At 38.5% G+C, this 17,339-nt stretch overlaps 1 protein-coding gene across 8 annotated transcripts in view; it reads right to left on the bottom strand.

Moving 5' to 3' along the window:
- LOC124414088 (four and a half LIM domains protein 2) overlaps positions 1-17,339 on the bottom strand; it is a 131,564-nt gene that overhangs the window by 25,528 nt on the left and 88,697 nt on the right. For 7 of the 8 annotated variants that reach the window (XM_046895032.1, XM_046895007.1, XM_046895056.1 and 4 more), the window contains one exon: positions 15,320-15,529. In XM_046895032.1, coding sequence (XP_046750988.1) covers positions 15,320-15,529 — 210 coding nt within the window. Of the gene's footprint in view, positions 1-612; positions 2,878-15,319; positions 15,530-17,339 lie in introns of those variants that run through there. The other variant, XM_046894999.1, reaches the window with a different exon arrangement.

The raw sequence follows: 17,339 nt of genomic DNA, 5'->3' as shown, positions 1-17,339 counted from the left end.
AGCACACGCGAATGTAAAACGTTTTCTAATATCACGCTTTAACGTTGAGTCCAGCTTAATAAATCTATCTGTTTACTTTGCTTTTATTCCTGTCCGTGAAATTACAACGGTTAATCGAACGGCAAATTTCAACGTCTGTTAAGAGTCGGCTGTCGATCTAGAAAGCCCGATTTAAATCTCAATTACATAAGAGTACGTAACTCGAACTGTCTCTGGATGAAAGATTTCTATTTCACTATAAAAATATGTCGTAAATATATTAATTATACTATCAAACGAGTGACTTTGCCAAATAATAAAGCATTCCTGGCATAACCGAAAACTGGACTTACCGCTCAGAGTTATTGTATTTTTAATTTTTTTAAAAGACAAAGGCTTAAGGAATGATCTACATTTTCAAAAGAATTATAGCCTCTAGTTGTAGGGAAATCTTAGGGTAGGTCGGGTGAAAATAAGGCCAAAGAAATTCTTGCGTAGCGTTTCGTTACATTTCAACGGGACGATCGGCAGGAAAAAGGGCCAGCGTACCAATTACACCTGGTCTCTTCAAAACTGTTAATTAGCCTGAAGTGTTAGACGAACGTCACCGCGAAGGGTTTGAAATAAAATTACCCAAAAAGCCTTGTCCGAGCCGGTATCAGGAACCGAGTATTCTATGGGATCAAGGAGGTTGGATCCGTCCTCCGCGTCTTTGAACTCTTCATCAATGAGTTCATCGAGCATTTCTGATTGCGTTTTGAAGGTAGAAGGACGTTTTGCGTCGTTTCTCTGGGCGCTCGAACTCCTGGAGTTCTTCTTTGAGTCTCCATCTTGACTTCTGCTCTCGCTTCTGTCCGTTTCCAGAAGTAAGCTTTTCACCTTTGCGTAGTCATCCTCGTTGGCATCTTCGAAACTGGACACTCTGATCGGCTGTTTTAAATTCCGAGGTTTTTCTACGAACGGTGCAACCGTCTTCATAAAAACAATGTTCACGCAATCTTCTTTTGAGTTCCGAACTGACCCGTTGAATCTCCTCTGTTTAAATGACTTTTTTCGCGAATTACCCCTCGCCGAAATGTCTCTTCCACTTTCGGACAAACCCTTCGCAATTCCGTTGTAATCCTCCGCATTTTCATCCTCCGAAATATATTCTTCAAAGCTAGTTTGAACGTGGACGGAAACACTTTGCCTGCTTTCCGACCTTGAGGTGTTCGTCGCTTCGTCGCACATGGAACCGAAGTCCATCGTCTGTACGGATATGTCAGACTTTCGTCTTTCCGGTTCTCGGACTTTCTTAAATTTCCTCGCATTCAAAGTCTCCGTGGACTTGCTTGTCTCCGCATTTTTGGATTTCAGTTGCGTTGCCTTTCGCACGATAGTTGTCCCCGAAGATTTTGATGTCTTCGGTGTCTTCAAACCATCACCCGCAACTTCCTGATAATCACTCGTTTCCTCCAACTTTCCATCTTCGTCCACGTGTGCGTTCCAAATATCAGATAACTTGGACAAGTTTTCAGTGTCATTGACAGACAGCGAGCTTTCCGAGGCCCGTAAGACGTCCGACGAAAGCTTTGAAATACTTTCCACATCGTTGACGGAATTTTGGAGTAAAACGCTCGAGCGTGTCACCTTGATATCACCCAAAGACGAGCGTCCGGAGTAACTGGCGACCGATGAATTATCGATCGAGTTCCTTGTTGGTACTTCGTTCCCCGAATCATCATCAAACGAGTTCTTCCTGTCACTTGACGTAGATGACGACGACGAAGGTGATCTAGACTTTCTCCAGACATCTTCATTCGAATTTTCAAATGGAATAGGCGTAGGAATTCTTTCGTACTTTTTCGTTATTGGAATAGGAATCAGATTCAGATCCTTCAATATCGAATTGATTTCCTGATCCTCTTGATACGATAAACTGTCTTGATGGCTCTCCCGACAATCGTGCTTATCATTTTGGTCTCCGTAGTAGGGCTGAAAGTCGGGATTCCATTCGTCTTTGGTTTCGTATTCGATCAGGCTGAGTCTAGAGTCCGGTCTAGAGTTTCCCAAAATGTCGCCAGTGCTGCAATCGGAGAGTGTGCTCTCGTCAAAGTGTCGATCTAGGGAGCGTAGCTCACCCTTGACCTTGATACTGTACTCATGAAGGTTTTCCAACTTGTGTCTAACACCTCTTGGCAATCCTGCCCCACGACTGTGGCTGTAAGTGCATAGTGAATTGACGGAGCTGTGTTTCTCCGATGTTTCCAAGTGATATGACAGGCAAGGTGCTGCCGGACCCAACGACGGCGTCAAACCATCCGAAGCGTGACGGAGACATGCCAGGAGTTCAAGAACTCCAACGCAGCCAATCAAAACGGACATGAGAAGCCCCATTTTACTGGCAATCAATGATCAGTCTTTAACATCATGTCTTGGGAAGAAAAATAATCGAGAATAAAGAATTATTTTGGCATAATCGACTGCATTTTTTTACAATATTCAACACACGTTTTAGCTCAGGAAAATCTAGCAGAGGCGAATAGGATTTCGTGGAGATATGCCGTCCGGCTGTAGGCGGACCGGTGGGGTCGAATGATTTATCTATTCGTCCTATTTTCGTTTGGTGTTTCGGTGACTATTCATATTGGAGGGGGCACCGGATCCAGTTGAGGATGATGTCGTGTCCGACTGTACGACCGTTCGGGTGTTCAGTCGTCCTGAGACACCTGGAGGCGATAGAGGTTCTCGCATTTCATTCCTCCTTGATATTTTCCACACGACTTTTAGGCATCGATTACTGCTGTTGAAGACCAGCAATAATTACTTCCCTTGGACAAGGGTTTCATTGTCAGTCACCGGCACTGTCGATCAAAAGCCGTTTTTCATATATTTCAACGTTTCCCTGATACTTTTCGATACAAAACGCCCACCGAGTCAGAAGATTTACAACAACCATCAAGTATACAATAATTTACGATTGTTATCAGGTTCACAACCGGATCCTCGGGCACCCGCGGCGGCGTTGATGCTCCAAATCGCGAGTCATCGGCTTCCGTCACAAGGTTACGTAATTCCATGTCAACCCCCGCACTTGATCATCGCGTACCCGACGCCTAACCTTTGCCCTGTCAATATCGAGGTAGACCATTATCCATCCTGACTGAGGGCGGCTCGTACACTGCTTTATTTTATGCGAGTAAAGAGAGGGCGAGATACCGTTTGGCGGTTTTGCTGGTTCGTCGCTTCGCCACGCGACAGCTAATGTCTAAAGTTAGCTCAAAGTCCCTGGACGCGCATCGTGTCCTTAATGTACTCATCGATGGCAACGTAATAATCTTTCGTTGTCTTTGCTGCTGGCGACTCGTTTATGCGCCTTGGCACCAGCCAAATCGGGGCTCGTTTAACGGCCAAATCAAGGTATAAGGTCGCTGCGCCGTAACACCTGTCAAGTGTTCCTTTCAGATGACCAAAACCGGCGCAGAGCTGATCAATCGGGACGAAGATCGATGGCTTCTTTCGGAGGATACATTCAAAGCCTCAGGATATTTTCATTCATCAGAGAATTTGGAATAGCACTGTTTATTTTCTTAATCGGCTGAGCGATAAAGCAAATTTTGATTATCGTTACAGCACTAAGAACTGTACGCCTCGTCTCGTGCGGTTTTATTTCGGTAGTAAATTTATTGTTATTCGGGTTACCTCATCCATCTGACGTCACGAGAATCTTTGATACCCGGTTTTGCGCGCGGTGCAATTCTGGACACGGTCCAAGAATTATCAAAACTTACTTCGTACGCCTAGGGCCTATTGAACTTCGATAGATTATTTTTAGACCCACTCGAGTTGTCGGCTGTGGTGGAGAGAAATTTTTTTTTAAAAATAGTTATAAAAATTATAGAAAATATGATTCACCTGGTGAGCACTTCTTTCGTGTTTTATGAAGGACGTGTACTGACGATACTATTTATCCTCAATTATTAGAGACTCAAAGTAGCGAACATCAAGGACCAATTTTTCAAAACACCGCAGCGAAAGTATTTCAATGCAGAATGAACTCATATGTTGAAACGAATCTCAGTTTTCGCGCAATAATGCGAATAGGTGCTTTCGACTGCGGATGTTTTGAAAACAACCTCGAAATGTCAGCAGCGAAAATAAATTTTCACTCATCGCGTCTTATCGCAACTGAACAAAAACATTTTTCAACCTCTGCTTATGCGTCTTAACGTTGTTGTGGAATAATTTATAATATCAATGACACGTTCATCGTTATAAATAAAGTTATATTACGTGTCTGGAACCACGGATAGCTATCCATCTCACACTTTCTATTTATTTATTTATTTGATTTGTTTCGTTTTATTTTTCTTCTTCGATCAGACCGTGAGAACACTTCACTTTAAATTCCTGGAGAATATAGAACGATCCAAAATTAGCTTATGCTAGATGGTTGAGCTTTTTTTTATGCTAGTAGTAAACTGCATCAAAGATGCCAAGAAACCTTGTTGCACTCTGTTCACCTATTACCAGGTATTAATTCTTCCGCGGCTTCTAAATTTCTAATAAAAAAATAACTTTATGACAATCTATATCAACTCGCAATTACGTTAAATAATTTCACAGTAATATACGACAGTGTTATTAATATTGAATAATCAGCCATATTAAGAAAACGAGTATCATAAATCGTATCAAAATATTTTACGTGTACCTACTCATAAGTTATGGATGATTCAATAAATTATGACTATTTTTATAGTATTATTATATACCCCCTGTGGTGTAAGTTTGAGGTAACACCTCGAAACACGATAGGTGAGATTAATATCTTGAGGCAGTAAAGTCCTGCTATTACCGTCATGTTATGAGATCTCCTCGACGTTCTTATGACGTAAAACGGAGTAAAGCTCCGCTGCAAATCAATGTCGTTTGATAGTTACGGGTTAAGCCGTATAAAAGTTCGAAATTTATTAAGGGAGCACGAGGGTCTGAGATACCAAAGAAAAAAGCATATTTTTGTGATCTTTTTTTACAGAGTACCTTATTTATTAATATTTGTAAAAGTTATTGTACATTATTAAGCATTATTCTAAGAATATTTTGCTATATTTTCATAAAGAAATATTGAAAATTCAGCCAGTGTTAGTAGTGAGAACCGAGTCACCTCAAAAAAAAGTTTCCATGCGGTAGTCAAAAGTTTTCAAAAACTTTCGGACCAATTTCGCCTAAACTTTGCACACTTCATTTGCATACTAAATACTAGTTTTTGAACGTAGGATTTTATTTTTTTCAATTACAACTTATTTTTTAATTATACGAAAGAGCAAGTCAGAGTTTTTTGACTGCACCTTCACCAAAAATTCAAAAATGAATATTTTGTTAATTCCTTCGTTCAAATTCAAGAGAAACTTATTTACTAAAGAAATCCCTTTGGTTTTTTAATTTCAGATAAAGCAATCATGAGTTATCCCGACTACCACATGTAAACTTTTTTCAATTTTCAATATTTCTTTATGAAAAGGTAGCAGAATATTCTTAGAATAATGCTTGATAATGTACAATAAGTTTAAAAATAATAATAAATAAGGTACTCTGTAAAAAAAATCACAAAAATATGCTTTTTTTTTGTATCTCAGACCCTTGTCCCCCCTTAATCAAGCCTTCCGCATTTCTAAGACTAAAATTTGTAAGATCCGTTTTGTTGTATAATTAAAATGCTGTTATCGTACATACACTGCGACACCGAAAAAATTTCAGTTCAAAAATGTCGTATGATACTCGAGCGGATAATTTCCTCTGAATTTTTCACACCAACGAACCGTCAACAGGCGCGTCAAGTTCGACAATTATTGGCACATGATCCGAAGAAGTATTAGGCATTGAAATTCTGTCGTTGTTGATGATATCGATTAAGGTCCCCTTTCTTTCGAAACGATGAATTGTGAAATCTGCATCGACATTCGTAATTCCTTTCACCCGGTAAGAGGTTATCTCTTGTTTAACATGAGAAACAATCAAGTATATGCAAGGCATAAAATACAGGCTGCAATTCGCCCACTGACAAATCTCCGACGTCGTCGTCGATGATACGGTGAGACGACAGCTCGAGGCGAGGATCATTATCTATAATTGGTTGTAAACAAGAGTGTTTTGCATTTTACTGCCAAAGGTCCAATTAAACCATGATCGGAATTAGCCAGAGGTTCGTTACGCCGGTCTGTTCTTTTCAGACTCTCCGATCTCGGGCAAAACGGAACAATGCCAAAGAGCTATTTTTGCCAGTGACCAAACCTTGCTGCTTAGTTACTTCTTGGCCGTTCAGCCCACAGCCAATATAATATACGATGCCACGGTCAACTGCATCGCCCTGCACCCATGGAATACGCCCATACTTGGATCCGCGTTCTCGTAATTTTCGAATCATCCCTTCCAACTCATCAGGCATTCAATTAACAATCTCCGGTATATGCAGCAGTAAATACTGTTCTCGACGACGGAATGACGAGGATAATTTCCTGACGGAGAAAGATATGAACACCGGAGAAGAAGACGAGGAATTCACACCGTCGGAGGAAATCATTTTTCAGGGTACAGACTTACGACAGTTAAAATTTGGTAAAAATATGTTGTTCCAATTAACGTCAAGCCAACGAGACACGTGGTCGAGCAATTTTTCAATTTACATTCTCGTCTGCAGGTATGAAAAGAAAATATAATAAAGACAGTGATCGATGGGAAAATTACTGTCAAAAATAAGATCGCAATGATATTCCAGCCACATATATATCACTAGTTTGAGACTTATGCACAGGGACTTAAGAAAAAGAGAATGAGACAGTTAAACTGACACTATAGTTGCTTGTTTTCACACCTCCAGTCTAACTACCAATAATTTACTGGAGATTTATGTCAAATGTATAATGATCGAAACTGTAAGAGAAAAGCCACGAGGTGTCTGCAATTTTCTGGTGCACAGTCTCTCAGATTTCGAATACGACTGTAATTACCAGCTATTTGAACTTTGTACTTGTTCACTCCGTTTGTCTCCTCTATTTGCTTTTTTTCGCGGCTAAATTTATATAATTCAAAATTGCGAGTCGGTAAATCAGCAATAGGTACTATTTTCAACCTCCTCCTCAATTATCTTAGAGAAATAAATTGAGATGTAAAAAAGAGAGATCTTGAAGTATCACTGGTTTGGCCGAAAGCTAAACGATTCCGTAGAATTTATTGCGACCAACATATCTCAGGAGTTCATGATCAACGTTTCGTTCTCTGTATACTTTACCGCAGGACTTTTAAACATAGGAAAATCTGTGAGAAGCAGTATTGTTTGAGAATTTATTTAAAACACGTATCACAAACCGTGCCTGCAATGAACAATGAATCACCCTCTTCTAAAGTCTGCGAACGAAGTTTTCTGGCGAATTAATTCGAGTCACATGAAATAATCGAGAAGGGAGGGAGGCGTGAAAATTGTTTTCCTTTTTCCTCGTCTGGTGCAGGTTTTGCTTTCCGTTAGCTGCGCATTGGCAATGTCTCGCGAGTCCAAAAATGGGTCGACCACTCGATGACGTTGCTACCAACACAATCTCAATCGTGGTTCGGTATATCGGGTGTCTACGCACGCGCAGGTCAATTATACCCGGAGCAGGCGACCACCAGGAGTCGCTGGTATCCACCAGCCGTCCAGAATTCTTTAGGAGTTTCATCTACGGATCTAATCCTCGAGAGTTTTTCTCTCTATTTATCATCGTCACGTTTCCACCCAGATTCCTTTACTAATCATCGCAGCCAAACCGCCCACCAATCGACTGTTATATCTAACATATGTAGGTACCTATAGGGTTTCTGGCAACAGGAAATGGTCAAGTGCAAAGACCCAGTGAAAATGCACGGCATTCGAGACACTCGACCTTTTGTCTGTTCGTCCACATTCTCGAAATTATTGCCAGGTCGTTGGTTTTAATCGCTCTTCTATACAATTACGTTCATCAGCAATATTCGTTTCAATTAAACATGAGATATACGAGTTGGCAATGATTTATAAGTATTCGATGGAAGTTTGTTTTTTTTTTAATTTTTTGAATCTTCGAATTTAAAGGACAGTTTTACTCAAATAACAAATGCTGATCCTGGATTTCGTAACCAATCAACAATTCATCGAATCATTATATCCGGTCGTTATTGCAAGTGATAAGAAACTCCCTTTGTTATCTGTTCTCTAAAGAAATTATTCTTAAAAAATGAACAAACGAATCTTGACTGTTTCTTCACTTTATCAGGAATACCTATAATTTGAAATCTTTTCAATTGTCCTTGGCATCACGGACCGGTACAATAATAAACAAGGATGTCGTAACCCGCGCAAAAGTATTTGCAAATTTGAGAACAACGTTGACGTTTGAATTTTTGAAACCGGGAAGAAAAGAAATTGTTACACGTACGAGAGTTGTTCGGTGCGAAATTAATTACTTTGGGCAAATGACCAAGAAGACTTTAACAACGAAGGTATCGAAGGTAGGTAGGTTGGTATACAAGAGAAAAGTTGTAGGTAGACAGAGAGAGAGAATCGCTTGGTCTAGTAAGACATTTCCGACCTAGTTTCGTCCATTCATCTTGCCGTTGCAAAATCTCTCGCTAGGCTATTTCCAAGATTTCTTCTCAGTATTTCTTCCAACCTTCCTATAGTCAGTCTCCTCTTCGTTGGTACAGCGTTGGTTACGTAGCCCATCCGTCGTGCCGCGTGCAAAATCTCGAGAACGGCAAACCGAGTCTCGGCATTCCTACAACAACATGGCGTTTATACCAATCCACGGCAAGTGTTGCATATGTATTAGTGCGATTCTCAGCATTTGTATAAACGTACGAAGATATAGAGAGACACGTTCGCCCAGTGTATGTAGGTAAGATTGCAAGGAGGCGTCGCGACGCCCTCCTCTTAGAGGTCCGACTCGACGGCGATCACCGTGACGAATTCTCGTTAGTGGTCCAAGGCGACGATGGCTGATGCTGGACTCCGACACGTTACGCTTTGCTAATTTTTTCCATCCGAAAATCCCGACTTCCGGTACCAATTTTTTCCCTCGTCCTCTCTTTCACGTACGATACGGAATCGCAAGGGGGGGGGGGGGTAACGTCGGGCTTGGAAAAAGTTTTCGAACTTTTAAAGTCTCTTATTTGCTAAGAGTCTGGGTCTTCTTGTTGAATAATGCGAAATAAACGACTGAATGATCGGTTAATGTTCAGTATAGATCATTATTGTTTGCCAGAAGGTCCGGCTTCTCAGCTGAGCTATTTCTAATTTCCGTGAAATTCCACGCTTCGCGTAAGTAGCATCTTCGCGGTAAAGAGCAGATTTTTCATTACAACACGTCCGAGAAGCAAAACAGAATTTTCGCTACTTGCCTGGCAAGGTATAGCTTGCATAATTCCATGTAAACATCTTCAGTGTTTTAGTCTCAGACAGGTAAACTGCTGCTCCAATTCGCATTTACGTAACTAAATGAACAATTTGAAAAATGAAATATTTTCAATTTTGTCAGGACCAAAAAATAGCTTTCAAATTATGATTAGCGGACTATTTATAAACGTATGCTTTTTCAGGCAAAATCAAAATCCAGTCAGTGAAACCTCTCCAAATGAACATCGAACTTCCGATCTTTACTGAAGTGTACAACTATCTACCTGGCAAATCAGAATGTTAAGTATAAAATTAACCAACGATTGTATGCTGGTAAATAAAAGAACATTGAGCTACAATTCATGGCTAAATGAAAAAATTACATTTCCGTAAAAAAAAAAAAAAAACTTCCACCAATTTTGTAACGTTTTAAGATTTTCTGTATTGGTAATTGGAAGTAATTCGAGTCTCAAATATCAAAGAAGTTCTCCACGTGAATAGTAGAGAAAATCAGCGAGGTATTTCATGTGATTTGCGGATCGTTTCACACGTCGACCGAACGGCGAGTAAAATTTAAATAAAACACATTGTGCCATCGCGAGTCTGAACCGTTAAAAATAGAACTCGTACGGCGATGATTTCTTGGTGAAATTCAAGAAGAATATTTTACGCCTCTATCCAATGTTGTAACGGATTAGAAATTACGTAAGTGTTTCGGATCTCACTCGGCGGTATAAAACCCGAGAAGCTCGAAGCCGTGTCATAGAATGCTGTGCCGCCTCCGGGAGCGCAGACACTGAGAGTAATATCCGTAACTTTACCGCGTATTGCATCAGGTAGTTGGCACTAGGGTTGAAAATACTCATTTATCTATCTCTCAATCTCTATCTCTCTCTCCCATATCGTATGCGTAAGTCTGAAAATAAATGTTTCTTTCACAACGCACTTAAAGAATCTTAGTGAGCCTTTTCGGGTGAAAAATTCAATATTTATTTACTCTGTTCTATTTTTGGCACCAAAAACGAGGAGCTAAGACTTTAGATTCTCCGAGTCAGAGACGCGTGGTTGTATAACTCGAATAGAAAGAATGAGAAGAAGAACCAAAAAGGGGGAGTAGGTATAAGTCGAAACACGTTGCAAATATTTTATTACAGCTAATTGTTTTTTTTATTACGAAATCAGATCCGAATCGATGATAAGATATGAAAATTATGCACGTGCACACGAGACTTTGTAAAATGAGATTCGTTCGTTGTTTTGCTTCCGAATCCACGACGAGAGTTGCCAAGATCGTGAGCCAGGGAAATTCCTCACCGATGTACCAAATTCTCGTAAATTGAATAAACGAATGAGAACGTAGGAAACATTGAAAAGTATCTTAGAGTATAAAAATCTGGACTAGAGTGTAACGAGATTTGAACACAGCTTCATCCTTATTAGGTATAAATGTGATAAAATGCGTTAATGCTGTTGGAGTTTTGATTAAAATTCTCTCAGGTTTCTCTGGTGTGCAATAATCTGCAAGGCAAAATTATCCTCTGTCTTCAGCACAGCGCTATTTTGGTATTTCTAAATAAAGCCTGATGCGACCCACTTCCTTTTGCCTCTTCCACCCTGTTTTATTCAACTCTCGCATAAGCAGCCTCGAATCCAACATCGCGATTAATAATCCTCGTGACATTTTGTTTCGTTCTTCCATCGGCAATTTGAATCTAGACGTATATCAAGGGTGGCGCACGATCTTCCGGTCTTTAATCTTTTAGACACAAGGATCAAGTTAAGCCCAAAGTCGTTTTGCCCATACCCAACGTAATTTACGGAAAATGGCTTTTTCATCTGACATTTTGCACGCGCCGCTTCCAACTGGCATTTCGTTTTTATTTGACGTCACGTCGAGCCTCGAACCGTCACGGAAAAAAGACACGTCAGTGACGAGACTACGTCATGAAAAAATATACTCTCGTACGATATACCGACCTTTCTAATCTAAATTTAAATACTGCAGTACGTAGTTTGTATTTCAGTTTTACAAACGAGAGGGTGGCTCTGAAACGTCTCGAGTTTGTTCGGGGCGTTTAGAATTCACTAAAAGTTAAATTGGGCGTCATTTAATGTGCAGTTCACGGATCGTTTGGTTTAGTGAATTAACGATTGTTTTACACAAAAATAAAAGAATGGAAAGAAACAGCAAAAAATCTCAATCTAGAAGTACAGCTTAGCCATTTTAATTGTGTGTTTTATAGATGAATCTGTTTGTTCAGGTTTGTAGAGTTTATTTATACCGTATGAAAGCATGTGTATACTGCCAAGTTATATTTCAAAGAAAATGAATCTGCGTGACCGAATCCAGAATTGCAAATGGGCAAATCAACGAATTAAACAACGAAATATGAAAATTGGAGAGAAATTGAAATATTTGAGCCCCGAAACGTGGGTCGATAATTATTGGACTTGCCCACATGAATTGATGAATACGGAGAATTTTTGGGTCAACATTGTGACAATAATCCATTGCAGGTTGAAATTGGATTCTGAGTTTCACAGACAATGCGTTGTCAATCGATTCCAAACTCCACCGTTCAAACAAGAGTCATTGTTCAAGTTTTCTAGAGCTGCGTGATAACGTTTCGTTTACAATATAGCAGTGAACGCGCGGAACGGAACCTTGACACATGTGAAAAGTCGTGAATTGAATTGGGTTTAGGTCCTTTCAAGGATAAAAAAACGTTTCTTTTAACAGTTATTACAATTCGATTTTTACACATTCTTTAACGAATCACGAGTTCTTCTTTTTTTAATCATTAAACTTTTGTTCTAATCTTTCTCCCTTGAGACAGTTTTTAGCAAACTTTTCTTTCACAATCAGTACAGTTGACTGAACTGTAAATTAAAGTCAGAGGAACAGTGTTTGCATTACTGATTAGTATTAGTATCAGTAGATTTTATAAATTGGTTAACCTTAATTGGTCGGAAATATTTAAGATTGTTTGATTTTTCAGAAATATTTCATGCGAGTCAACTCACGATGATGAATTATTTAGAATCCATAATGACGCGTCGGGAAGAAGGATAATATTTAAATTTCACAAATAAAATAATAAACCGGAAAACTAAAGACGTTAACAATAGTTTTACACGTCGTTCCTTTTGATCCATTCGACTCTAAGCCCTATTGTCAGGTATTTCCAAGAACTTATAAAGTTACGACTTATAAAGATCTAGATGATTCATCTTTTCTTCCTGAAGATCTGGTATTCGAGCTAAATTCTGAATAAATATAAAAATCAAATTTTGCCTTTCAATCGGCCATTGACAATAGTTCAATTTCTCTTTGACACACAGCAGGATGGATCAAAATTTCAAAATATCTGCATCTTGATCAATCGCAATGTTCGATTTAGGTATATCAATAAAATACGTGTGGTCGAAATTATTTAAATACTTTCTAAATGCTTATTCTAAGTCTATTATAGGACAGTAAAAAAAGAAAGTACCTGAATATATATGACGGAAAGTACTTCGACTTCCTCAACGACTTCCGGAGTCCTCAATTGGAATGAAATTCGATGTAAAATACGTCTGTAGTTTTCGGTACGATGTTGGAAGCTCAACTAGCTACTTCTATTCGAAAACGTTCGAGATATACGAAAAATCCCCTACTAACTAACTAGCCGAACAGAATCGTGTGAGCATGTAAATTCCCATAAGTCAGTCAGATGGTAGAGATTTTAGATCCGGATGTAACGCGTATGTATATTTTTGCCTCGGGAAAATCTATGATTAGAACTCGGAACACGTGGATTATTAAAATGTATCGGTTCAGTAACAGTCACGTTTTATTGTCCGCTAAGAAATTTATCTTATTTTTTACACATAATATATGCTATTTTTTTTGGCAGACAAGTATCAAACACTCGAGGCTACGAACCCCCCGCAGTTACAACAAACATTTCAAAAAATGTACGAAGCTTATGTTGTTTCAAGATTATGAATTTTTGTAAGTGCTGATTAAGGAGGTGAACTTTGCAATAAAAACTGTTGAGAATTATCTTCATTTCGAGCTATCTCTGACTTAATATTAGGAATTAAAAATCAATTTCTTTACAGATTTGGCATCATCTTCACACAAGGGGCTCAACGCTTTTTAATTTTTATTTCAATGTGATGACGAATAGTCTGTAATTTATTAACTAGTTATTTAAAAACATGTCGATAGGTAACGTAATGACCTGAATCGCTGTTCCATTATATACTGAATGTAGTTAAATAAAAATCGGTTCAAACTATACTTTTGATGTAAAGTAACGTTCATCAATGCCTTATTCTTCGGATACGTTGTTTTCGGTCCAAAACAGAATGCGAGTTCGATTCTATACGAATTATGTGACAATGACTCACGTCAGCTTCATCGCTAGCCATTGTCACACAATTCATATAGAAACGAACTCGCATTTTGTTTCGGACCGAAAACAAGGTATCCGGAAGAAGAAGGCATTCATGAATCCTACTGTTACAGTAATATTCATTAATTCCTTCCTCTCTACATCACTGTACATACAGTAAAATGTATAAATGCCTTGACTTTCCGGTTAACTTGTCTTCGATTTGAAACAAAATGCAACTTCGATTCTATACGAATTATGTGTCAATGCATCCATGTTCTCATATCAACTACATCGCCAGTCATTGTCACATAATTAGTATAGAATTGAACTCGCATTTAGTTTTGGACCGAAGGCAATAAGTTAGCCAGAAGGTTAAGGCATTTATGCATTTTACTGCACATACGTAATCAAGTTACTAAATATACCTAGAAATTAATGTTTAATATAATGTAGTATCTATGTACTCAAACTCGATTGATGAATCAACATATTTCTTATGCTGTGAAGACAAGTTTTATTCTTCAAAGTTCGATCCCGACAATGATTTAGAATATCGTTCCACTGCGAGTATTCTGCCGGGTGACAACGACAAGTTGTGAAGAAGGAAAAAAATAAAAAATAAAAAAACATTTCAAGTTCGCAGCAAACATGACGCCCGCCTTGAAACTGTATATTTGGGTCAATGCATGGTTCAGATTCCGTAACGTGGTCGTCGTTTCGTCTCTGTGCCGTTTTGTACACCGTATATATACAGCATTATAGGTATACAGAAGCAATGCCATTCCATAAAAATCGCTTACGAAACAAGGTGGTGAGCCTTCGAAAGAAATCAGGCCTTATATCGCGGTCTCAACTCCTTCTAGGGACAATGTAAAAACCAGCTATACGGTATGTATGTTCATACACTCTTGACTCGTGACATATTCATTCATATAATACATCCGTGCACCTCAGGAGCATTTTACAGTAGCGCTTGTTTCGCGAAACGGAAAGCTCTCGAACTATGTTATCTTACTCGTATGGCAATTTGGAAGAAACCGATTACTTTGCACAAAGAGGTTAGGAAGAAGGTAAAAAAATAATCTTCAAGATAATTCATTCGCTTTTGAAACAACGATGATTGTGAAATAATAAGGAAAAAATTTATTTGAACGAAACATATTGGTAAAAAACTGCCGAATGATATTGGCAGAATGCTTTTTCACGCGTGGTGAGGTAAAGATTTGTCGAGTAGCTTGAGCGGTAAGCTTTCGAGCTTTCAGTGGTAAGGATTACCCCTTTCAAGCTTGCCGTCGGTAAAACAGGAAGTCCGTACATGAATGTACACCAGTCGGTATTGTCGGACGTTTCATTTCTGCGTATCAGAGACCACTTGTTGATTGTGATGCTGTCTCTTTGTTATTTGGCAATAAATGAAAAATGAAGCTGATTTTAGCCGTCTCTGACGAATATCAGAAATTCTTTGCTTCTACGTAAAGCGCAGCTTCGAGTTTTGCGAGTCCAAAGAACGAAAGGCACTCTCACAATCAGTAATTTCATTGACTGATTATACAGACGAAAATTGACTTACCTCATCACAGGCTGCGCATCTTCCTTTTAATTTTTCAGCGTAATGTCTTTCGCAATAAATTGCATCGTTGTAAACACAATAGGCAAGGTCGACGAGCAGCTCCCTGCACTGGAGACATTGGAAGCAAGCCGGATGATAGAGCTCTCCTAGTTTTCCAGCCGAGACTGCGAGGCTTCCGTAACTCAAACTCTCGTTACAGCCAGCACATTTCTGAAATATGTATGAACGTTAGTACAGGTTAAAGGCGACAGCGATTGACTCTCATGGACGAAAACAATACATGTAACATATAGATCCAAGCTGTGTAAATTATCTTACAAGAAAAATCATCAAAATCAATTACGTGAATAAGATTTTTTCATGACCATTAGTTGTCTTTTAGAAAACTTTTTTTCCTTGACAAAACTTGACAAAATTTATTTTCTTGTTTTTTTACATATTTTTATAATAGACGATAAGTATTTCCTATCCATGATTTTATACTCTTTAAAGGAAGGCGAAGTTGTTCGACGCCTGTATTTTTGTATACTTACGAGTGTAGAGTATCGATAAATAATAGTCTTTGCGAGGAAGCTTGATAAACGAGTGACGATAAACGATATACAAGCAATCTTGCCAATCTTCGTTCATTTGTAAACCGCCATGACGCAGGTATAATAATCTTTATGTCAGTGCTAAAAGCTTCTAAAAAGCGCAAACATTTGACCTCTCCAATATCTTGGTTCTAGGCTTCTAAGTTTAACAGTATATCACATTTACCGCACAAAGACGGATAGCTTTATGTATTATACAATATGCTTGGCATCTACATCAAGCTCATCGAGGTAAAATTTTCCTGATAATTGTCAAGTCTGGATTTGTAAACATTATTTGATTAGTTTATATTAAAACTTTAGAAAAATTATTCCGTGTAATGTCTCCAATCTTTTTCAATTGCGCGAAAGAAGAATATTATCACCCGATTAGAAATAAGATTTGATTAACCCGTAGTTACCACACTTCTATCATGTTTGGTCATACAAATTTGCACTGCTGTGGTTACCACGTATTAATAAAAGTGAAGAAGTTCTTACATATAAACGCTGAATGTTTACCACGATAAAAAAAAAAAAAAAAACAAGTTATCTATGAAACTATCAACGATTAGGTAAATTTCCGTTTCTCTAAGACTAGACAGAGACAGTGGATTGTTGCGAGATTGCAGCACACCGTTAATACAGCTTATTGACGGTTTGTTATCGTCCCACATCAAGCGTCTTCGACGATCAGGTTTAGATTCTTGCACAAGTACGACGGAAATGTTATTTAACGTAACCGTAACAGCTCGTAAAATTCTCTAACAACCGTGAAGCTTTCAAGATCATCCGTGCATCTTGCGGACTTATTTGTTTTCTTTTAATCATGCGCAACTTCTGCCTTCAAGCGGTAAAAGCTCATTGTCTGCGAAGCAACGATAAAATGCGAAAAAAGAAATACTATATAATACTAAATCTTTATACCCAGGCAAAGAGGTTCTTTTCATGTTTAAATCCATTAGTTAAACAATCAGCTTAGGCATCTAAGTAATATATACATATATTTTACATATAATATACATGTATATCAATCGGACTGAATGAACGACAGATAATAACAAAAGTTGATTCCGTCTTATACACGTGGAGAGACCATTTCACCAGCTATTAGTGTCTCGATTTCTAGAAAACTGGCACGGAAATCACGAGAACGGAGTATATAAAACAATTCAATTCTCGGAGACAAGGCTAAAAATAATTCGTTGAGTGTACATACTATTTGTTTTTCGGAAAAAATCGCTTTTCGCATTCATTTCAGCAGTTAGTACTAAGTAATTTTGTATTGATTTCTAAAAATGTGTGTAAAGTATGAAATATCATCGGTATTATAGGCGTTGAATGATGGCGTACTAAATTTTTTCTTTTTTTCTCACGCATATAACGATCAAAGAATCGAATCCTCTCGGTTTTCAAGTACGTAAATAACTGATTTTATTAATTGTTCA

The sequence above is a fragment of the Diprion similis genome, chromosome 2 (assembly GCF_021155765.1).
Source record: "Diprion similis isolate iyDipSimi1 chromosome 2, iyDipSimi1.1, whole genome shotgun sequence".
In the NCBI taxonomy this organism is placed as follows: domain Eukaryota; kingdom Metazoa; phylum Arthropoda; class Insecta; order Hymenoptera; family Diprionidae; genus Diprion; species Diprion similis.
This window is presented reverse-complemented; position numbering and strand designations above follow the sequence as displayed.